The sequence below is a fragment of the Canis lupus genome, chromosome 2 (genome assembly GCF_011100685.1).
Source record: "Canis lupus familiaris isolate Mischka breed German Shepherd chromosome 2, alternate assembly UU_Cfam_GSD_1.0, whole genome shotgun sequence".
NCBI lineage: Eukaryota > Metazoa > Chordata > Mammalia > Carnivora > Canidae > Canis > Canis lupus.
In genome coordinates this window covers 73493333-73513153 of record NC_049223.1, presented here as the reverse complement: position 1 = coordinate 73513153, position 19821 = coordinate 73493333, and the positions used below count along the sequence as shown (strand labels likewise).

Sequence of the window (19821 nt, the reverse complement as noted above, 5' to 3'; positions counted from 1 at the left end):
ATCAGAGTCAGCTTTGTAAATAGCCATTTATTTGGGTTCATAGTTTTACAAAGGAGTTCTCTTATACTTTATAGAAGAGTGGTATTATCACATCTAGATTGTTAGGCAGCACAGGCTTTTTTTTTTAGGGAGATGTTTAAACATAGAGTATAAGACTTTAAAATGTAAAGTCCTCACAAAAATAAAATAACAGTTTTTAAAAACCTACCATTGTAGCACCCTGGGTGGCTCAGTCAGTTAGACATCCAACTTGATCTCATGTCACGAGTTCAAGCCCTACATTGGGCTCCACACTGGGCATGGAGCCTACTTCAAAAACAAAAACCCCTACCATCATTCTACTTTCTACTTATTTCTTTATCCTACCTGCCCCCATACACCTGGCCCCAGGAGATTTTGCCTTATCACTCAAAAAGGTGTCCAGAATAACAGTTCCAAGGTTGAGTAGGTAACAGCCAGAGATTAAAACACACATCCATAAGAAGCAACATTCCAGACAGGCATCTGAAAGGGCAAAGAGTGGCTTAACCAACATAATTTCCCTCCAACTGTCTCTTTAGTGAAGGGATAAGTACCTCCCCTAGCTCCTCAGTGCTCATTAGAACAGCCTTGTCCAAGTTTACCAGCAACCTCTTCCTCAGGGAGAGATACAATGCCAACCCATACTTTCTCAACAAGTGGCACCACCTGCTTTATTTACACAAAGAAAATGCTTAGTAATAACCTCATCCCTTGTCTCTCCCACCCCCCAAAATTTCCCTATGGCTCTCTCATTTCTTTTAGAACCAAACCATTTTAAAGACATTTAGATTTGGTGCCTGATAACTTGATTACCTTCAGAGTCCTGGGTAAAGAGCAAATCAGGCTGGAGATTTAACTGAGTGGGCTTCTCCTGGCACTGAGCCCAAGAGCTGTTAAGAAACTGCCCTAAGCCCCGATCCTGGTTGTTAGTTATATCTCGGAAAGGAGCTCTAGACTTGTGGGCAATGACCCGCTGGCCCTGAGAATCCTCAGTGAAAAGCTGACTCCAGGAGTCCTTGTCATTCTTTTCACTGTCCCAGGAAAACACAGAGACGGGATAAGGGCTTTGTTTCCCAGAATCTGTGTCTTCTCCATTCCAGGAATCCCTGTAGTTTTGAAAGAGGATGGGGGTTTGGGTGGTTTCTTTGGCAGACACCTTTTCTAATTTGGTCTTGTCCAATAGCTGAAGGCCCTTGCCCCCAGGTGGTTGAACATGTCTCTGCACATCCTGATAGTTCTTTTTATTAGATCCATGAAGCCATTCCCTTTTCCAGGAAGGGTCTTTCTCTCCTTCCTTTTGGTCCAGCAAGTGAGAATGTTCCAAGTTCTGAGCGAGGGAACAAGAGAATGAGGCTTTATTCTTCCCAGCACAGACTAAGGTATCAGGCTGGGGCAAAGACAGCGCAGTCAAAAATGCAGTTCCCATTCTGTGGTGGCCAGAAGCCTGGAGGGACCGAGAAGAAAGTTCAGCTTCCTGGGTATCTGCAGGGGTTGAAGTGGCTAATGGGGGTGCCATGCAATCATCCTCCAAGCCCTGGATCAGATGATCTAGATGGGTTGCATCTTTCTTAGATTCTTTGTTGGTCTGACTCTCTGTATGAGATGAAACTCTCCTCTGGTCACCACCATTTGTCTTTCCTAGTAAGACAGATGTGAATAATTATTCTGCAGGAAATCTCTACCTTAAGCAGGATTTAGCTGGCTTTTTCTGAAATTAGTATCAGCTACTGTCACTACCTAGCACAGGGGCCTTAGACTTGTCACACACCTTTGTAGCTGATCTTACTTTTTTTATTTTTTTTATTTTTTTTTTTTATTTGAGAGAGAAAAGAGAGAGCATGGTGGGGGGGCGGGGTGGAGAACCAGACTCCCCCACTGGGCAGGGAGCCCCATGTTGGGCTCAATCCCAGGACCCAGAGATCATGACCTGAGCTGAAGGCAAACCAGATGCTTAACTGACTGAGCCACTCAGACATCCCATGATCTTCCTGCTTTCACTTTCTACTTTCTCCAGAATGATCCTTCTAAAACACAGACCTTGTACTGCGCTACTCAAATATACGGATGCTTCTAATGACCTAATAAAGTCAAACATGGTAGGTATACTCAAACCACAGCCTACTTTTCTCAGCTGTGTTTTCATTTATGGGGTCTGATTAACAGGGCACATCAGTTTTGTGTTTTGTTTTTTATTTAATATGGTTTCTGTTAAATAGTGGTCCTGGCCCAATATAGATTCCTGGATATTATCCTTTTTGAGAAGTAAGCACAATACAATTTTTGTAAGGTTACTAAGATCACACTAACCAGCCAACTCTAAAAAACCCTCTATTGACAGTCCAAAGAACATTAGATCCTCCACTCTGCAAACATTGCCTGGGGAAGGGAATAAAGACAATTAGATGCTAAGTCAACTAGCTAGAAAGACAATATTAAGAAACAACTACTAGTGTCCAACCTGTCCACTTTATCAGACATGGAATGGATCCTCTTCTACCTTAAGGATGAATAATAATGTGAATTTCCCACTTCCCCCTCAAATCTAATTACAAGATCTAATTACAAAGCTGAATGATTTCCTTTTTCCCTCTCCAACAAGAATTATCCTACAAAAAGTGTTTTGTGAAAGATTTCTCAACTTTGCCTAAGAATTCAATACATTATAGAATATACTAGAATTCTGAAATTACAAGGGGTGCTTGAGTGGCTTGGTTGGTTACACATCCAACTCTTGATCTCAGGTCTTGATCTTGAGTTGAGAATTCAAGCCCCATATTGGGCTCCATGGTGGACATGGAGCCTATTAAAAAAAACAACAATAACAATCAAAAGTGTCCCTGCAAAAAATCTGCCCTTGTTACTTAAAGCAAAAGGGTGCTTACTTTAAGTTTCTATTTGGGGCAGTGGGAGTAAATTTTGAAGATTTATGCAAAGCAATCCTGGGAATCGCATCAAGAGGTAGAGCTCTTCACTCAAAACCCTCCAACTGGCAGACACCCTAGTCTGTAAGCCCCAGCCTGCTCTGAGGCAGCTCATCCCCTGAAAAGGGACATGTAAAAGAACTGCCAAAGGATGACGAGACACAAGCCAACTTTATGCGAACCTTTCTAAGAAAAAAAAAATCTTTGAACTCTAATTTGAGAAGCATTATACAGAAATACGTTATCAAGTAATCCTATATAGACTGCTCATTATGGCCAATCCAAGACATTTATCTAACTACTAATGGCAGGTCAGCTCCCCTGTACCCCCTAACTCCCCAAGCATACTTTCTCCTCACTGCTCTGTCAGGGAATACAAATATTTAATATTAGACTGAGCACACAGAATTAGAAAATGTTGGTAAAAGCATGTATATATTGTTTTGGAGAAGAGGATGTTCTGTTGTTTGATATCCTCTTCTAATAAGTTAGCTAAGTTTAACTGGTGTCACACTTCTCATAAATTTTCCAGCATGGAAAAATGCACACACTCCCTTTTGCTCCCTGGATATTCCCAGGCGGGTCATCATACCTGGCTGCAAGGTGAAGAAGGAAGCAATGCTGGTCTGCCGAATGCCTGTAGGTGGAATTCTTTGAGTTAAAGAAATCTTAGCCTTTTTCTCTCCAGAAAAGAGTTTTAGCATTTGGGTGCTTGGCTTCATTAAATGTGTCTGAGAAGGGGGAGAAAAAGAATAATAGAACCTGTTAATATCAAAACAACTGCCAAACAGAAGAGATTCAATATACCTGCGACCCTCATGGAACCGCACTAGACCCTTTGGATTCCACTCCTATACTACTCTCTGGGTAGTTTTTGCTGTACATCATCATCTACCATTTCCTGCCACAATGATGATGTTTGTTTTTCTCAGGAAATCACATATTCCAACTATAGCACAATCTTTCTGCTTCCCCACAGAAATAAGTCACGCTGACTAAAGAAACAAGATTTGTTGGAGTGATTCCAGGGATGATACTCTCTTACATTTAAAGAGAACTAATGATTCTACATCTGCATTTGACACATTTTTAGTGGTTTTCAAATAGTCACATATGGTTAAAAGCATGGCTCACACAGCTTGGGTTCCAATCAATCCCAATTCTGCCACTGCTACTTATTGTGTGACCCTCACAAGTTGCTTAATCTAGGTCTCATTCTCAGGTGTGAAACGGGGACAGTAAAGTATCTATCACATAGGGCTTTATGAGGATTTGGTGAGTTAATTCACATAAAAGGTTTATACAGTTCCTGAGATTCAATACTAATTGGTTATTAGGAAGAAGTTATTATTGCTCTTAGGAAGAAGAGCAGAGAAACAACAGTCTTATATACTCATAGCCCATTTATACTTCGTAGTATGAATTCGTACCAGAAAAGGTTTGGGAAGTAAGTTTTGTCGACTATAAATATAACCTAATCTTTATTTAGTGTGATTTGTTTTTATTTCCACTTACTTGTTATGGAATGCCTGAGAAGTAACCCTGAGAACAGGGTAATTTATATTCAATTCAGTTTATGTGAGAGCCAAAGAAGAAATGAGATTTGCCAGTATTCATGCTGCAAGTTGGAGATAGGTCTGAAACTTGAACTCAGATTATTAATTCTAGCCCAAAGTTGATATCATTTTTACATTGGAAATTAAAATGTACCTTAAGTGGATAAAAAAAGAAAAATCCTTGGTATAAAACTCATTCTTTGATTTGCAGTACTTGTGTGGAACTTTTCCCTCAATCATGCAAAACTAGAAAACTGGGTAAAATACATGGAACAACTGGTATTAGACGGTGGACAACAGGAAATGCATTAGATTGTGAGCTCTGAAAGAAGGAAAACAAATGAGGTGAGCCCTATGATGACTCTAGCTTTCTGCCTGGAATCACTTGACAGACCAAAATATACGGACAAAGTACTCAGGCACTGTACTCTGGATTAAATGAATACATTGAGATTGGAATTTGGAGAAACTGAGGTTGCCACTTCTCTCAAGTTGTGAAGTCCATATTCCCTCACCTTGAACTTGGGAAGAATTTTGTGACTGTCCAACCCATAAAGTGTGATTAGAAGTAACATTACACGGTTTCCAAAACTAGGTCATAAAAATGCCATGTACTCTTGTCTTGCTTTCTTGAGATGCTCATTCTTAGAACCTGGCCACCATGCCATGAGGAAGCCCAAGCAGGCACATGAATCTCTAAATTTTATAAGAGACACATCCTAGATATGTGAAACTACAAGGGTATACGAGTAGCTGCGTTCCCCTGCTAGAACCTCCAAACAAGCTCTCAAGGCCAGCAAATATTTTAGCACCTATATGCTAGGTGCTTGGAATATACTAATGAACAAAACAGATTGTTTTTGCCCTGGTAAAGCTTACAGCTTAAGGGAAAAGACAGACTAATAATAGTTATTTAAATGACTACAAGAATACTAGTCCTACAACACAAATACAAAGGATTCTAAGAGAATATTATGAAAAATTATATGCCAATAATCAGGACAACCTCGAAAGAAATGAATAAATTCCTAAAAACAGATAACCTCCCAAAACTGAATCCGAAGAAATAGAAAATTTGAACAAACTAAGAGCAGTAAAACTGAATTGGTAATCAAAAGTTCCCAACAAACAGAAGTCCAGGACGAGACAGCTTCCCAGGTGAATTCTACCAAACACTTAAAAAAAAGAGCTCGTATCTACTCTTCTCAAACTATTACCAAAAACAGAAGAAGGAAATTTCCAAATTCATTCTATGAAGCCAGCATTACCCTGATATCAAAGCCAGATCAAGATATTACAAAAATAGAGAACTACGGGCCAGTATCTCTGATGAAGGCAAAAATCCTCAACAAAATATTAGCAAACCCAATCAACAATACATTTAAAAAAACAATACATTAAAAAAAAAATCACTCACCACAATCAAGTGGGATTTATCCCTGGGATGCAAGGGTGGTTCAATATTCACAAATCAATCGACATATCTATCACATCAATAAGAGGATAAAAACTAAATGATCATTTCAGTAAATGCGAAAAAAGCATTTGACAAAATACATTATCTATTCAAAAACCCTCAACAAAGTAGGTTTAGAGAGAACATACTTCAACAGAATAAATCACAACTGACATCATACTCAATGGTGAAAAAAAATGAGAGCTTTTCCCCTATGGTCAGGAATAAGAGAAAGATGTCCACTCTCACCACTTCTATTCAACATAGTATTGGAAGTCCTAGCCACAGCAATCAGACAAGAAAAATGAATACAAAACATCCAAATTGGCAAGGAAGAAGTAAAACTTTCACTATTTGCAGATGACAAGATACTATATATAGAAAACCCTAAAGACTCCACCAAAAAACTAAAACTGATAAATTAATTCAATAAAGTTAAAGGATACAAAAATCAGTGTACAGAAACCCACTGCATTTCTATATACTAATAATGAAACAGCAGAAAGAGAACTTAAGAAAACAATCCCATTTATAATTGCACCAAAATAAAATATCTAGGAATAAACTTAGCCAAGGAGATGAAAGACATGTACTCTGAAAACTATAAAACTCTAATGAAAGAAATCGAAGACAACACAAGCAAATGAAAAGATATTCTGTGCTCATGGACTGAAAGAACAAATATTGTCAAAATGTCCCTACTACCCAAAGCAATCTATAAATTAAATGCAATCTCTATCAAAATACAAAACAGTATTTTTCCATAGAACTAGAATAAACAATCCTAAAATTTGTACAGAACCACAAAGGAAAAAAAAAAAAAAAAAACCAAAAAAAAACAAAAAAAAAAAAGAACCACAAAGGAGGGATCCCTGGGTGGCGCAGCGGTTTGGCGCCTGCCTTTGGCTCGGGGCGCGATCATGGAGGCCTGGGATCGAATCCCACGTCGGGCTCCCTGCGTGGAGCCTGCTTCTCCCTCTGCCTGTGTCTCTGCCTCTCTGTCTCTCTCTGTGTAACTATCATGAATAAATAAATTTAAAAAATCTTAAAAAAAAAAATAAAAAGAACCACAAAGGATTCTGAATAGCCAAAGCAATCTTGAAAAAGAAAAACAGAGCTGAAGTATCAAAATTCCAGATTTCAAATACTACAAAGTTGTAGTAATCAAAACAGTATGAAAAAAAAAAAAAAAACAGTATGGTACTGGTATAAAAACAGATACACAGGTCAACTGAACAAAATAGAAAACTCAGAAATAAATATGCCAATTAATCAATAAAAGAGGCAAGACTATGCAATGGGAAGAAGTGTCTTCAATAAATGGTGTTGGGAAAACTAGACAGCTACATTCAGAAGAATGAAACCAGACCACTTAATTATACCATACACACACACACAAAAAAACCCTCAAAATTGATTAAGGACAAGGCACCTTGGTGGGTCAGTCAGTTAAGTGTCTGCCTTCAGCTCAAGTCATGATCCCAGGGTCCAGAAATCAAGATGAGTTGTTGGACTCCCTGCTCTGCAGGGAGTCTGCTTCTCCCTCTGCTCCACGCCTCCCCCCACCCAGCTTGTACTCTCTCTTAGGCTTCTGAGGTTCCATACTCATCTCTTCCCACTTCTCCAAATAGCCCATCCTCCTCAGTCTCTCAAAGAAAACCTTTTCCAGTCAGTCACTATCATGCCTTATCAAGTCACACTAAAAGGATGATATTACCTAATAAGGATGCCCTAAGGAAGACTGTTTAAGAAGTCTGACCAAGAAAAACTGTCAGGATTCCCATCATCTCCAACAACATAAATCAGCTTTGCTGAATGAATAGAAATAAAGCATTCATCCAAAACTTGCCTCAAACTCTCCAAACCTGCGAAACAAATGACACACTAACCTAGTTCAGAACTTCATAAACTCTTGCCCAGTCCTAGACTAATACAATAGTCTCTTAACTGGTCAGGCCCCCACTCAATACCTTTCAATCAGTCCCACACCCACACTAATATCTAGATTAACCTCCCTCTAGCACAACTGAGAGCACACCATCTTGCTCAAAATGTCAGTAGTTTCTCTACTACCTTATAAAGTACTGACTCTCAGACTACACACAACAGTACAATTCCAGTTTACCCTTTTCTCCATTACCAAAACCTCTTCATGTATACTATAGCATAATATCCACATTCCAGTCCCTATTATGGCCTCTACCTTCCTCATTTCTGTGCCTCACACAGAAGGGCCTTTTTCACACACAAGTCTGAAATGCTACATTTACTTCAGCTAAGCCCCAACCATTCCTGATTCGCACAGAGTGATCTCTTCCTTTTCTAAATTTGACATTTATCACTTGGTATTTCAAGACTTATTAACAAAATCCTGGCATCAACATTTGATTCACATACTTTTTATCCTGTCCTCCACAGAACTAGCTTAATACACATAATACTCAACTCAATAAATATTTTAGGAAGAAGGTAGATACACAGGAAGGACACAGTCTGGTTAAAAAACATATGTGTGTGTGTGTGTGTATATATATATATACTCATATTTTCAACATTAACAAAGCTCTCAGGAAACATTAACGCTTTTCCAGTACTCTGATCAAAGTGAAGATGAGCTCCTGTCACTGTAATTGATGTCACACATAAGGTCCAGAGCACAGATGAGATGAGTGGTATACCCACTGAAAATTGAAGGCTTTCTTCCCAAAGTACTCTAACAATACTAAATTTATTGCAAGAATATTCTCTAGAACCGCTTGGCACTGATTTTTCATCCAAACCTAATGAAAACTCAAGAGGAATAGGAGAAAAAAGCAATTCCTTTTAACTATCAGAATTTTTTTTTTTTTTAAGATTGTATTTATTCATGAAAGACATGGAGGGAGAGAGAGAGGCAGAGACATAGGCAGAGAGAGAAGCAGGCTCTATGCAGGGAGCCCGATGTGGGACTTGATCCCGGAACTCCGGGATCACGCCCTGAACCAAAGGCAAATAGATGCTCAATCGCTAAGCCACCCAGGTGTCCCAAATATCACAACTCCTAATCTGGAGACCAGATAGGTCTACATCCATTACCATTTCATTAGTAAGTCTTATAAAAGGGTATTTCTTGCTAATTTTTCTTAAAGGATGTCACACATGTCAAAGATCACGTACAGTGTTTTCAGACATTTGCCATCAGTTTTGCCCTAACAAGATTATGTATTAAAGATCTGTTTAGGGGATCCCTGGGTGGCGCAGCGGTTTGGCGCCTGCCTTTGGCCCAGGGCGCGATCCTGGAGATCCGGGATCGAGTCCCACATCGGGCTTCCGGTGCATGGAGCCTGCTTCTCCCTCTGCCTGTGTCTCTGCCTCTCTCTCTCTCTCTCTGTGACTATCATAAATAAATAAATAAATAAAATTAAAAAAATATTAAAAAAAAAATAAATAAATAAAGATCTGTTTAAACCTCCCAATTTTAACTACTCCAATACAGCAATAGCTAAATGTGACCCTCTCAATAGAAAGGTAATGGTCCCATGCAAGAAAGAAGAGCTCACTTACACTGGAAAGTAGAAGCCTCAAATAAAATGCAATGGAATAGAAACCTCTACTCTGGAGCAAATCCCCAAGTACCCCTGGAGGGTGTCAACTTTATGAAAAGTAGTACTGTCTGTGTGTGCACATACACACAATATATAGTTGACCCTTGAACAATGTTAGGGTCACCACCTCCACGCATAGTTGAAAATCCGCATATAACTTCTGACTCCCCAAAACCTTAACTATTAATAGCCTACTGTTGACCAAAAGCCTTGTTGATAACACATATTTCGATAAACACATACTTTGTACATTATATGTATTCTTACAATAAAGCTAGAGAAAATATTAAGAAAATCATAAGGAAGAGAAAATATGTTTACAGTACTTAACTGTATTTACCAGAAAAAATCCACATAAGTGGACCCACGCATTTCAAACTCGTTTTGTTCAAGGCTCAACTATACACACAATTGGCCTATATTATATCTATTCTCTCAATTTCAAAACAAGAGCTATTTTTTACTCTTTCTCTACTAATCGTCTACTTACTCCGGTCCCAATTTCTGGCTCCGAAATGTAAATGGAACTAAAGGAAAAATGCAAAGGTCCTTTTAAAAAGGAGATACTAAGGGATGCAAATAACTGGACTAAAGTCACAGTTTAAAAATGTATTTAAGGGGGGATCCCTGGGTGGCGCAGCAGTTTGGCGCCTGCCTTTGGCCCAGGTGTGATCCTGGAGACCCGGGATCGAATCCCACATCGGGCTCCCGGTGCATGGAGCCTGCTTCTCCCTCTGCCTGTGTCTCAGCCTCTCTCTCTCTCTCTCTCTCTCTCTGTGTGTGACTATCATAAAAAAAATAAATAAAAAACAAATTTAAAAAATAAATAAATAAATGAATGAATGAATGAATGAATGAATAAAAATGTATTTAAGGGGCACCCGTCTGGCTCAGTCACTGGAGCTTACAACTCTTGCTCTCAGGATTGTGAGTTTAAGTGCTGGGTGTAGAGATTACTTAAAAATAAAATCTTAGGGCAGCCCGGGTGGCTCCGCGGTTTACCGCTGCCTTCAGCCCAGGGATTTATCCTGGAGACCCAGGATCAGGTCCCAGGTCGGGCTCCTTGCATGGAGCCTGCTTCTCCCTCTGCCTGTGTCTCTACCTCTCTGTCTCTCATGAATGAATGAATGAATGAATGAATGAATGAATGAATGAATGAATATCTTTAAAAAAAAAAAAAAAAAGAGGGGATCCCTGGGTGGCTCAGTGGTTTGGCGCCTGCCTTTGGCCCGGAGCATGATCCTTGGAGTCCCGGGATCGAGTCCCACGTCGGGCTCCCTGTATGGAGCCTGCTTCTCCCTCTGCTTGTGTCTCTGCCTCTCTCTGTCTCTCATGAATAAATAAATATTTAAAAAAATAAAATTAAATTAAAATTAAAAAAAAGAAACTATTTAATATTGACTATCTTTCCATGTGTGTATCTGAATAGACCTATAACAAGTAAAGAGATTAACAATTTGGAAACTTCCTACAAAGTAAAGTCGACTGTGTACCACCTGAAGAGGCTAAGAATTTTCAAAACCAGCAAGCCTAGGCTCCTTTTTTGTTTACCAGTTTTCATTTAGCTTCTCTCTCTCCTCTGGCACTTTGCTATAACCAGCAAGAAGAAACCAGGTAGCACCTTCAACACTGCCTAGAAATCTCCCTAGCTACATCACATCACCCAGTTCCTTAGGTACATTTTCTACCTTCCACCTTACTACAGCCAACAATAGTTATAGTAATCTTCTGTCACTACATAACAAGGATCCCCTTTCCTCTAGTTTCCAGTAAGATTATCTCACTTTCCTTTAAACTCTCATCCACTGCCTCCTCAAAGACCATCCTAGCTCTAGAAATAGTTTCCTAAAAGATCTTCAAGTGGGGCACCTGGGTGGCTCAGTTGGTTAAGGGGCTGGGCTGCCTTTGGAGCAGGCCATGATCTCAGGGTCCTGGGATCGAGCCCCATATCAGGCTCCCTGCTCAGTGGGGAATCTGCTTTTCCTCCTTCCTCTGCTGCTCCCCTGCTTGTGCTCTCTCACTCGCACTCGCTTTCAAATAAATATATAAAATCTTAGGGCGGAGGGGCTCTTCACACTTTCACTAGCACTTTCTTTAGAGTCCTTCCAGCTGCCATTGCCCCATTCTAAAGCCACTTCCCCATTTTAGGTTTATGTTAGGTAGCACTCCATAGCCAAAACCAAAATCTGTATTAGCTCAACTGCTGCATTAATAAATTGCCACAAAATTTAGCAACTTTAAACAACATTTATTATCTCACAACTTCTATGCATCAGGAACTTTAGAGCAGCCTATCTGCGTGGTTCTGGCAGTCTCATTAGGTTGCATTTAAGGCATCAACCAAGGTGCAATATATACTTTCAAGGTGGCACACTCATTCAATGGTTAGCAAACACAGTAAGGTTCCTCACCACATGAATGTCTCCATAGAGCTGCTTGCATGTCTGCACAACAGGACAGCTGACTTCCCCTAAAGAGAGAATGAGGCTAAAGCTGCAATGCTGTTTATGACCTAACCTTGGAATTCTAAGATTAACACTTCATCACATTCTATTCATTAGAGTCACTAAATGCTAAGAACGGCCCACACTCCTGGGGATGGGGAGACTTAGCATCCATCTTTTAAAGAGAGGTGTAGCAACAAATTTGTGGACATATTTTAAAACCACCACCCCTCCACCCATAATAAAATGTTCCTCTAAACACACAGAACTTCCTTATGCCTCTAAAGGCACTTATAGTCTAAGAGTTATTTGGGTACCTATCATATCCCATGCTGCCAGAGTTAGAACTATCTTATTCATTATTCACCTTTTTATCATTTGAAGACACCTTACACATTATGAAAAAAACCACACTGGACCAAGCTACACTTACTCTGATGTGATCTGAAGCAAATCTACGAACTTCAATTTCTCCATCTGCAAAATTGAGCTAATCTCACCTCCCTCACAAAGCTACTGAGAAAGTTAAGTGAATAATAAATGTAAAAAGTTTTATAAACCATAAGCCACTAAAGATCATACTGATGAACATTTGTTAAGTTACATTTACAGACCCTTATATCAGTCTTACAGTACTGATCCTAACAGGATCCTAAACTAAATTGCATTACAAACTGAAAAAGAAATAGAAATTATTTTTGAGTTATAATGATATTTTAAATATAATTTTGTTGCTAAGTACACACTTTTTTTTTCAAGATTTATTTATTTGAGGGAGGGGGCAGAGGGAGAGAGAAAGAATCTCAAGCAGACTGCTGAGCAAGGAGTCCAATGTGGGGCTTGATCTCACAACCCTGAGATCATGACCTGAGCCGAAACCAAGAGGCCCAACCAACTGAACCACCCAAGTACCCATGTTAAGTACATGCTTTAACTGCCATTTTACTAGAGGTCTTTTCCAGTCCATCTTTGCTCTAAAAAGCTCTAAGTCCTCCCACTTATCTTCTCATCAGAGTGAGAAAGACAGAATAAGCAACTATGACCACATTTAAAAGGTTTTCTGAAAGCAAAGCTCAGTTGGACTAATTCATTCACTCATTCAATAAATTTGTACTGAGTACCTACCATGTGCCACTGTTTGAAGGCCTGCCTAATGGAACTTTCATTCCAGTAGGGGAACACCATAAATGAACAAGTAAATATACAGTCTGTAGTACACCTGATAGTAAAAGGGCTATGGAGAAAAATAAAGCAAGACTAAGGTGTTAGGGACTATAGGGGGTAGGGGATAAAAGAAAGGCTATTTTATGGTGGTTAAGAAATGGACTCAGTGATAAGTTCACATCTGAACAAATGAAAGAGCAGAGCCATGTGGCAATTTTAATCCCTATGTATTAGAAGGTGTACAAAGGTCCCTGCAGAAGTGTACTTGGCTTAAAGACTAGCAAGAAGGCCAGTATGACAAGAGCAGAGTGAGGGAGAGAGAAGAGTAGTAGATGAGGTCTAAAATGTATGACAGGGCCAACATACATGGGCAAATTGTGCCTTGCAGGCCTCAGAGATTCTGTTTTTTTACCAGAAGATAGGAAACCACTAGACAGTTTTAAAGTTAACAGTGAGCAAAGGGTCACTCTCATTCTGGGTCAGGCAACAGTGGCAGAAGAAGTAGGAAATTATGAGATTCTGAACACATGTGAAGGCATAGTCCAAAATGCTGATGGACTGAATGTTGGTGAAGGTGCAGAATGTCACGGTGGCATTCATTATTCTGCCAAGGCTATCAGAAACCATTCATGACTCAGCCAAGATTTCTGTTATCTTCTTATTTCTGTCCCCTTCTTAGTTAGTCCCACTTCTCTGCTACATATATTTCAAGGGTTAGAAACTAAATTGCATTACAAGTGAAAACAAAATAGAAATTATTTTTGAGTTATAATGATATTTTAGGGCAGCCTGGGTGGTTCAGTGGCTTAGCACCACCTTCAGTCCCGGGTGTGGTCCTGGAGACCCAGGATCGAGTCCCACGTCAGGCTCTCTGCATGGAATGGAGCCTGCTTCTTCCTCTGCCTGTGTCTGTGCCTCTGTGTGTGTGTGTGTGTGCCTCTCATGAATAAATAAATAAAATTAAATAAATAAATATAATACAATACAATACACCTGGGAGACAGCAAACATACAAAACACATACTAAACCTTTTTACCTCTTTATTGTGTAGAAAAACATCTCAGAAATATTTCTCAATGTTTTAAAAGAGGTAGCAAAGTTAAAATACAAAATTTGAAAATCATTTAAACTAAAATGGCCTTTTTAAAAACTCATACTAAAACTCATGTCTCACATGGGAAGTTCTCCATCATATATTTAGTGAAAGGTGAATAATACAATATGCTCGAGATAATCTCATCTATGGGGGAAATAAATATATTTATACACATAGAAAATGTCTCAAAGCATACCAAATTGTTAAAAGTAGCTACTACCAGTGAAGCCTTCTGTTTTTTTACTTAGTATAATTCTATACTGATTTTTTTTTTTAAACAAACATATATTTCTCTCCTACTAAAAAAGCTGAAATGAAAATAAATAGAGTATCCTCCATACCAAGGCCTAGGTAATGAGGCCAAGCTTGCCATGCCTCTGTGGTACCAAGAGAGAAGCAAACTCACTCAAACATAAGCATCTATTTTCCAGCTAGACTACGAACCACCTCATTACTCACCTCAAAATAGCACAGTTCTATTTAGGATCAAGTGGGAAGGGGCATATTTTCTAAAACACTGGCCACTAGCAACTGCCTATTAATGACTAACATTAAAACTCAAAACATATGTGTGCCTACTTGATACCTACTTTAGGAAAAGGCAGGTTTCTACATTCTGTGAAAGAGAGTCTTCAGTATTCTGATCTGGGCTGAATGCCTTAAAAAGTTAACCAATTTTTAACAAAGTTAAAAAAAATTTTTTAAGATTTATTTATTCATTTTAGAGAAAGCATGAGTGGGAGGAGCAGAGGGAGAGGGAGATAGAATCTCAAGCAGATACCACTGGGAGCGAGGGGCACCTGGGTGGCTCAGTCAGTTAATCATCTTTGACTCAGGTTATGATCCTGGGGTCTTAAGATGGAGCCCTGAAATAGTCTCCTTGCTGGGGGAGGGGGGGTGCTGTTTCTCCCTCTGCCCCTCTCCCCAACTTGTGTTCTCTCTCCCTCTTCAATTAATAAAATCTTAAAAAAAAAAAAAAAGCAAGAAAAAGAGTTCTTTGTGGATGCATATGAAATGATACATAAGAACCAATAAGTGAGAAAAAGCAAGTTGCAGAACAATGTAGAAAATGCTACTATTTATAAGAATAGATACTGTTTGCTTGTACATAACTATCCTTGGAAGAATGCCCAAGAAAGTTGTGGCCTCTGAGATGGGCCAAGGAAGGTTAAAAGCATCAGGGAGGGCAGCCCGGGTAGTTCAGCGGTTTGGTGCCACCTTCAGTCCAGGGCCTGATCCTGGAGACTGGGGATCGTGTCCCGCATCAGGGTCCCTGGGTGAAGCCTGCTTCTCCCTCTGCCTGTGTCTCTGCCTCTCTCTCTTTCTCTCTGTCTCTCATGAATAAATAAAATCTTTAAAATAAATAAAAGCATTAGGGAGATATTTTGCTGCCTATCACTGACATACATTTTAAATTATGTACCAGATGAATGTATCTACCCCAAAACATTTTTAAGTAAAAAAAAATAAAAAATAAAAAATAAAAAAATTGGGGGACACCCGCATAGCTCAGTCGGTTAATGGCTGGCTGCCTTTGGCTCAGGTCATGATCCCAATGTCCTGGGATAGAGCCCCACAATGGGCTCCTTGCTGTGGGCAGTGATGGGCCTGCTTTCCCCCTCTCTCTGCCCTCTCCTTGCTTATGTTTGCTCTGTCAAATAAAAACATAATTTTTTTTTTAAAGGAACAGGTGGTTCATTTGCTTTTTCCCAAAAAATGACTTTAGTTGTAAGATGCTTTTTAATAGCCCTCAATTACTTTGTGCAGGAGGTTGTAGCCACTGTAGGAGAGCAAAATTTTCCACCCCAAAATGTGTCTGTTTGGCATATGTATTATTTTAGGCTGATCATTTTTTTAAAATATTTTATTTATTTATTAGAAACAGAGAGAGAGCACGGCAGAGACACAGGCAGAGGGAGAAGCAAACTCCATGCAGGGAGCCTGACGTGGGACTCGATTCCAGTCCTCCAGGATCACGCCTTGGGCTGAAGGCGGCACTAAACCGCTAAGCCATTGGGGTTGCCCTAGGCTGATCATTTTTAAGGAACACAAGGCTCAAGAACAACTGGTGACTTTCCCCCAACTACCTAAAAAAATTTAGAGGATCTGTTTCAGGAAGGGAGCTACCACCACCGACAGCTATGCAACTAGGGTTGCATTTCTCTACATTAATAATGAGCTATCAAAAAGAAAAATTAACGGGAACCCTGGGTGGCGTAGCGGTTTAGCGCCTGCCTTTGGCCCAGGGCGCGATCTTGGAGCCCCGGGATCGAATCCCACGTCGGGCTCCCGGTGCATGGAGCCTGCTTCTCCCTCTGCCTGTGTCTCTGCCTCTCTCTCTCTCTCTGTGTGACTATCATAAATAAATTAAAAAAAAATAAATCTCTTTACATAAAACAGTATTTAAAAAAAAGAAAAAAGAAAAATTAAGAATTTAATTTATTAAAGAATAATCCCATTTACAGCTGCATCAAAAAGAATAAAAGAAAAATTAAGAAAATAATCCCATTTACAGCTGCATCAAAAAGAATAAAATACCTAGTAATGAAAGAGGTGAAAGACCTTTCCTATAAAGACTGTAGGAAATGGATGAAAGAAATTGAAGATGATACAAATAAATGGGAAGATACTTTGTGCTCATGGACTGGAAGAATTAATATAGTTAAAACATCCATACTAGCCAAAGCAATCTACAAATTCAGTACAGTCCATCAAAATACCATTTTTTGCAAAACTAGAACAAAATTATCCTAAAATTTGTATGGAACCCCATATAGGCAAAGCAATGTTGAGAAAGATCAAAGCTTTACGTAAGTATCATGCTCCCTGATTTGGAACTATACTTATACAAAGCAATAATAATCAAAACAGTATGGTACTAACACAAAGACAGACTCATACATAAATAGAACAGAACTGAGGGCCCATAAATGAACCCACACATATATGGTCAATTAATCTACTACAAAGGAGGCAAGAATATACAATGGGGAAGACAGTCTTGTCTCTTCAATAAATGATTCTGGGAAAACTGGACAAACTACATGCAAAAGAATGAAACTATCTTATACCATATATAAAAATAAATTCAAAATGGATTAAAGACTTGAATGTTAAAACCTGAAGCCATAAAACTCTTAGAAGATAGAAGATGGGCAGTAAGCTCTTTGACATCAGTCTTAGCAGTATTTCTTTGAATCAATCTCCTCAGGCAAGGGCAACAAAAGTTAAAATAACAAATAGGATTACATTAAACATTTGGGGAATATAAATAATAGTGAAAGGGAATATAAGGGAAGGGAGAAGAAATGTGTGGGAAATATCAGAAAGGGAGACAGAATGTAAAGACTGCTAACTCTGGGAAACGAACTAGGGGTGGTAGAAGGGGAGGAGGGCGGGGGGTGGGAGTGAATCGGTGACGGGCACTGGGGGTTATTCTGTATGTTAGTAAATTGAACACCAATAAAAAATAAATTTAAAAAAAAAAGGATTAAACTAAAAACTTTTTGCAGAGCAAAGGAAACCATCAACAAAACAGAAAGACAACCTATTGAATGGGAGAAGATATTTGAAAATCACACATCTGATAAAGGGTTAACATCCAAAATATATAAATATAAAAAAAAAATTTAAAAATGGGCAGAGGACTTGACTTATTTCCAGAGACAACACCCAGATGGCCAACTCAGACATGAAAAGGTGCTCAACATCACTATCCATCAGGAAAATGCAAATCAAAGCCACAATGAGATATTACCCCACACCTTTTAGAATGGCTATCAACAAAAAGACAAAAATAACAAGTGTTGGAGAGGATGTGGAGAAAAGGGAACCCTCATGAACTAGCTGGGAAATGTAAATTGGTGCAACTATGGAAAACAATATGGAAGATCCTCAAAAAATTAAAAATACCATATGATCCAGTAATTCCACTTCCGGATATTTATCTGAAGAGAATGAAAACACCAAATGGAAGAGATATATATGCCCCTATTTACAAGAGGCAAGATATGGACACGACCCAAGTGTCCATCAATAGAGGGACGGGTAAAGAAGATGTGGTAAATATATCCAGTGAAATATTACACAGCCATAAAGCACGAAGTCTTGCCATTCTTGACGGCATGGATGCACCTAGTAGGTATTAGGCTAAGTGAGATAAGTCATTCGGAAAAAGACAATGTATGACATCACCTGTATGTGGAAAATCTAAATAACAAATCGAAACAGAAACAGACTCTCAGGTATAGGAAACAAACTGTTGGGGGCGGGGGGAGGGGCTGGGGAGGAGAAGAAACAGGTGAAGAGGATTAAGAGGCACAAACTTCCAGTTAGAAAATAAATCATGGGTAAAGACTCCTAACTCTGGGAAACGAACTAGGGGTGGTGGGAGGGGAGGAGGGCGGGGGGTGGGGGTGAGTGGGTGACGGGCACTGAGGGGGACACTTGACGGGATGAGCACTGGGTGTTATTCTGTATGTTGGTAAATTGAACACCAATAAAAAATTAATTTATTAAAAAAAAAAAAGAAAAGAAGTCATGGGGAGGCTAAGTACCGCCTAGGGAATATAGTCAATAATATTACCGTAACTTTGTATGGTGACCATGGCAACCACAGTGGATCATTTCTTAATGTTTAAAAATATCAAATCACTATGACGTAAGACTGAAATTAACAAGATACCGAATGTCCAGTATTGTCCGTTAAAAAACAAACAAAAACAACATGTCCTCAGGGCAAATTCTTTCTCCGTCCTCTCCCCACACCCGGGAGCCTAGTGTCCCGTCTCATCCTCACCCGGCCACAGCGCGCCGGCCTTCCGCCCCCGGGCCTCTCCGCTCTTCCCAAACCCCATTTCTCACCCCTCTGCAAGCTCCAGCCCCCCTCGCCTCAGAATTCCCCACGCCGCTCCTTTCTCCCCCGCGACCGGACCTCCAGCACCGGCCTTCTCACGCCTCCAGGCCCCAACCCCTCCGGCGACACCCTCTCACGCCCGCGGCCCACCTGCACTCTCCGCCTCTTCAGGGCCGCCGCGTCCAGCCACACGCCACAGGCCTCCTCCTCGGGGCCCCTCCGCCTCATGGCCGCTGCCGCGTCCCGGCCGACAGCTCCCCGGCTCCCGCTCCCGCCGCCTCACAGAAGGGCTGTAACGGCCTCCGCCGACGTTCGGATCTCGCGCCAACGCCGGGGGCGGGGCTACGCGGCGGCCCGCGACGCAGGCCCCGCCCCCGGCCCCGCCCCCGCCCCGCCCCCTGTCTCCGCGCCCCGCCCCACGCGCTCGGCTCCTCCGGGGAGCACCTTTCGTGTCCCCAGGTCTTCACGTTCCCAGAGGTTCCGGAGTTACTTACCGCGCCGAGGCTGTGTGAACTTCGTGCTCGCGGCGATGCACAAGGAACATGCATTTCTTTTCGCTAAGTTAGTTGCACTTTCTTGTAAACAGAACTACCCCGGGCTCAGGGTTTTCCAGTCTCGCGGCTGCATCCTTACAGCCATCCCAAAAGGGCGGAGCCAGGGTCACCAGCACTAACCGTGCACTGGAGTTCGTGAATTACTTTTGAAATTCAAAAACAAAAAAAA

At 40.4% G+C, this 19821-nt stretch overlaps 1 protein-coding gene across 2 annotated transcripts; it reads right to left on the bottom strand.

Moving 5' to 3' along the window:
- Positions 1-12: 12 nt before the first annotated feature.
- Positions 13-19404, bottom strand: AUNIP (aurora kinase A and ninein interacting protein). Of its 2 annotated transcripts, none has more exons than XM_038531533.1 (3): positions 19249-19404; positions 3535-3673; positions 13-1659 (listed from the first exon to the last, which is right to left on the bottom strand). In XM_038531533.1, the coding sequence occupies exons 1-3, from the start codon at positions 19324-19326 to the stop codon at positions 806-808; spliced, it is 1071 nt and encodes a 356-aa protein (XP_038387461.1). In that variant the 5' UTR covers positions 19327-19404; the 3' UTR covers positions 13-805. The 2 variants fall into 2 exon arrangements, with proteins under 2 accessions (XP_038387461.1, XP_038387462.1); XM_038531534.1 differs by lacking the exon at positions 19249-19404 and adding an exon at positions 4458-4475.
- Between the last annotated feature and the right edge of the window lie 417 nt (positions 19405-19821).

Bases quoted from the DNA above. Each gene is read 5' to 3' on its own strand.
- AUNIP (XM_038531533.1), bottom strand. From the start codon at position 19,326: ATGAGGCGGAGGGGCCCCGAGGAGGAGGCCTGTGGCGTGTGGCTGGAC. The intron at 3,674-19,248 runs GTGGGCCGCGGG...CCCCCTTCTCAG, and splicing joins TGAAGAGGCGGAGAGTGCAG to ACACATTTAATGAAGCCAAG. The intron at 1,660-3,534 runs GTATGATGACCC...CTGTCTTACTAG, and splicing joins CTTCTTCACCTTGCAGCCAG to GAAAGACAAATGGTGGTGAC.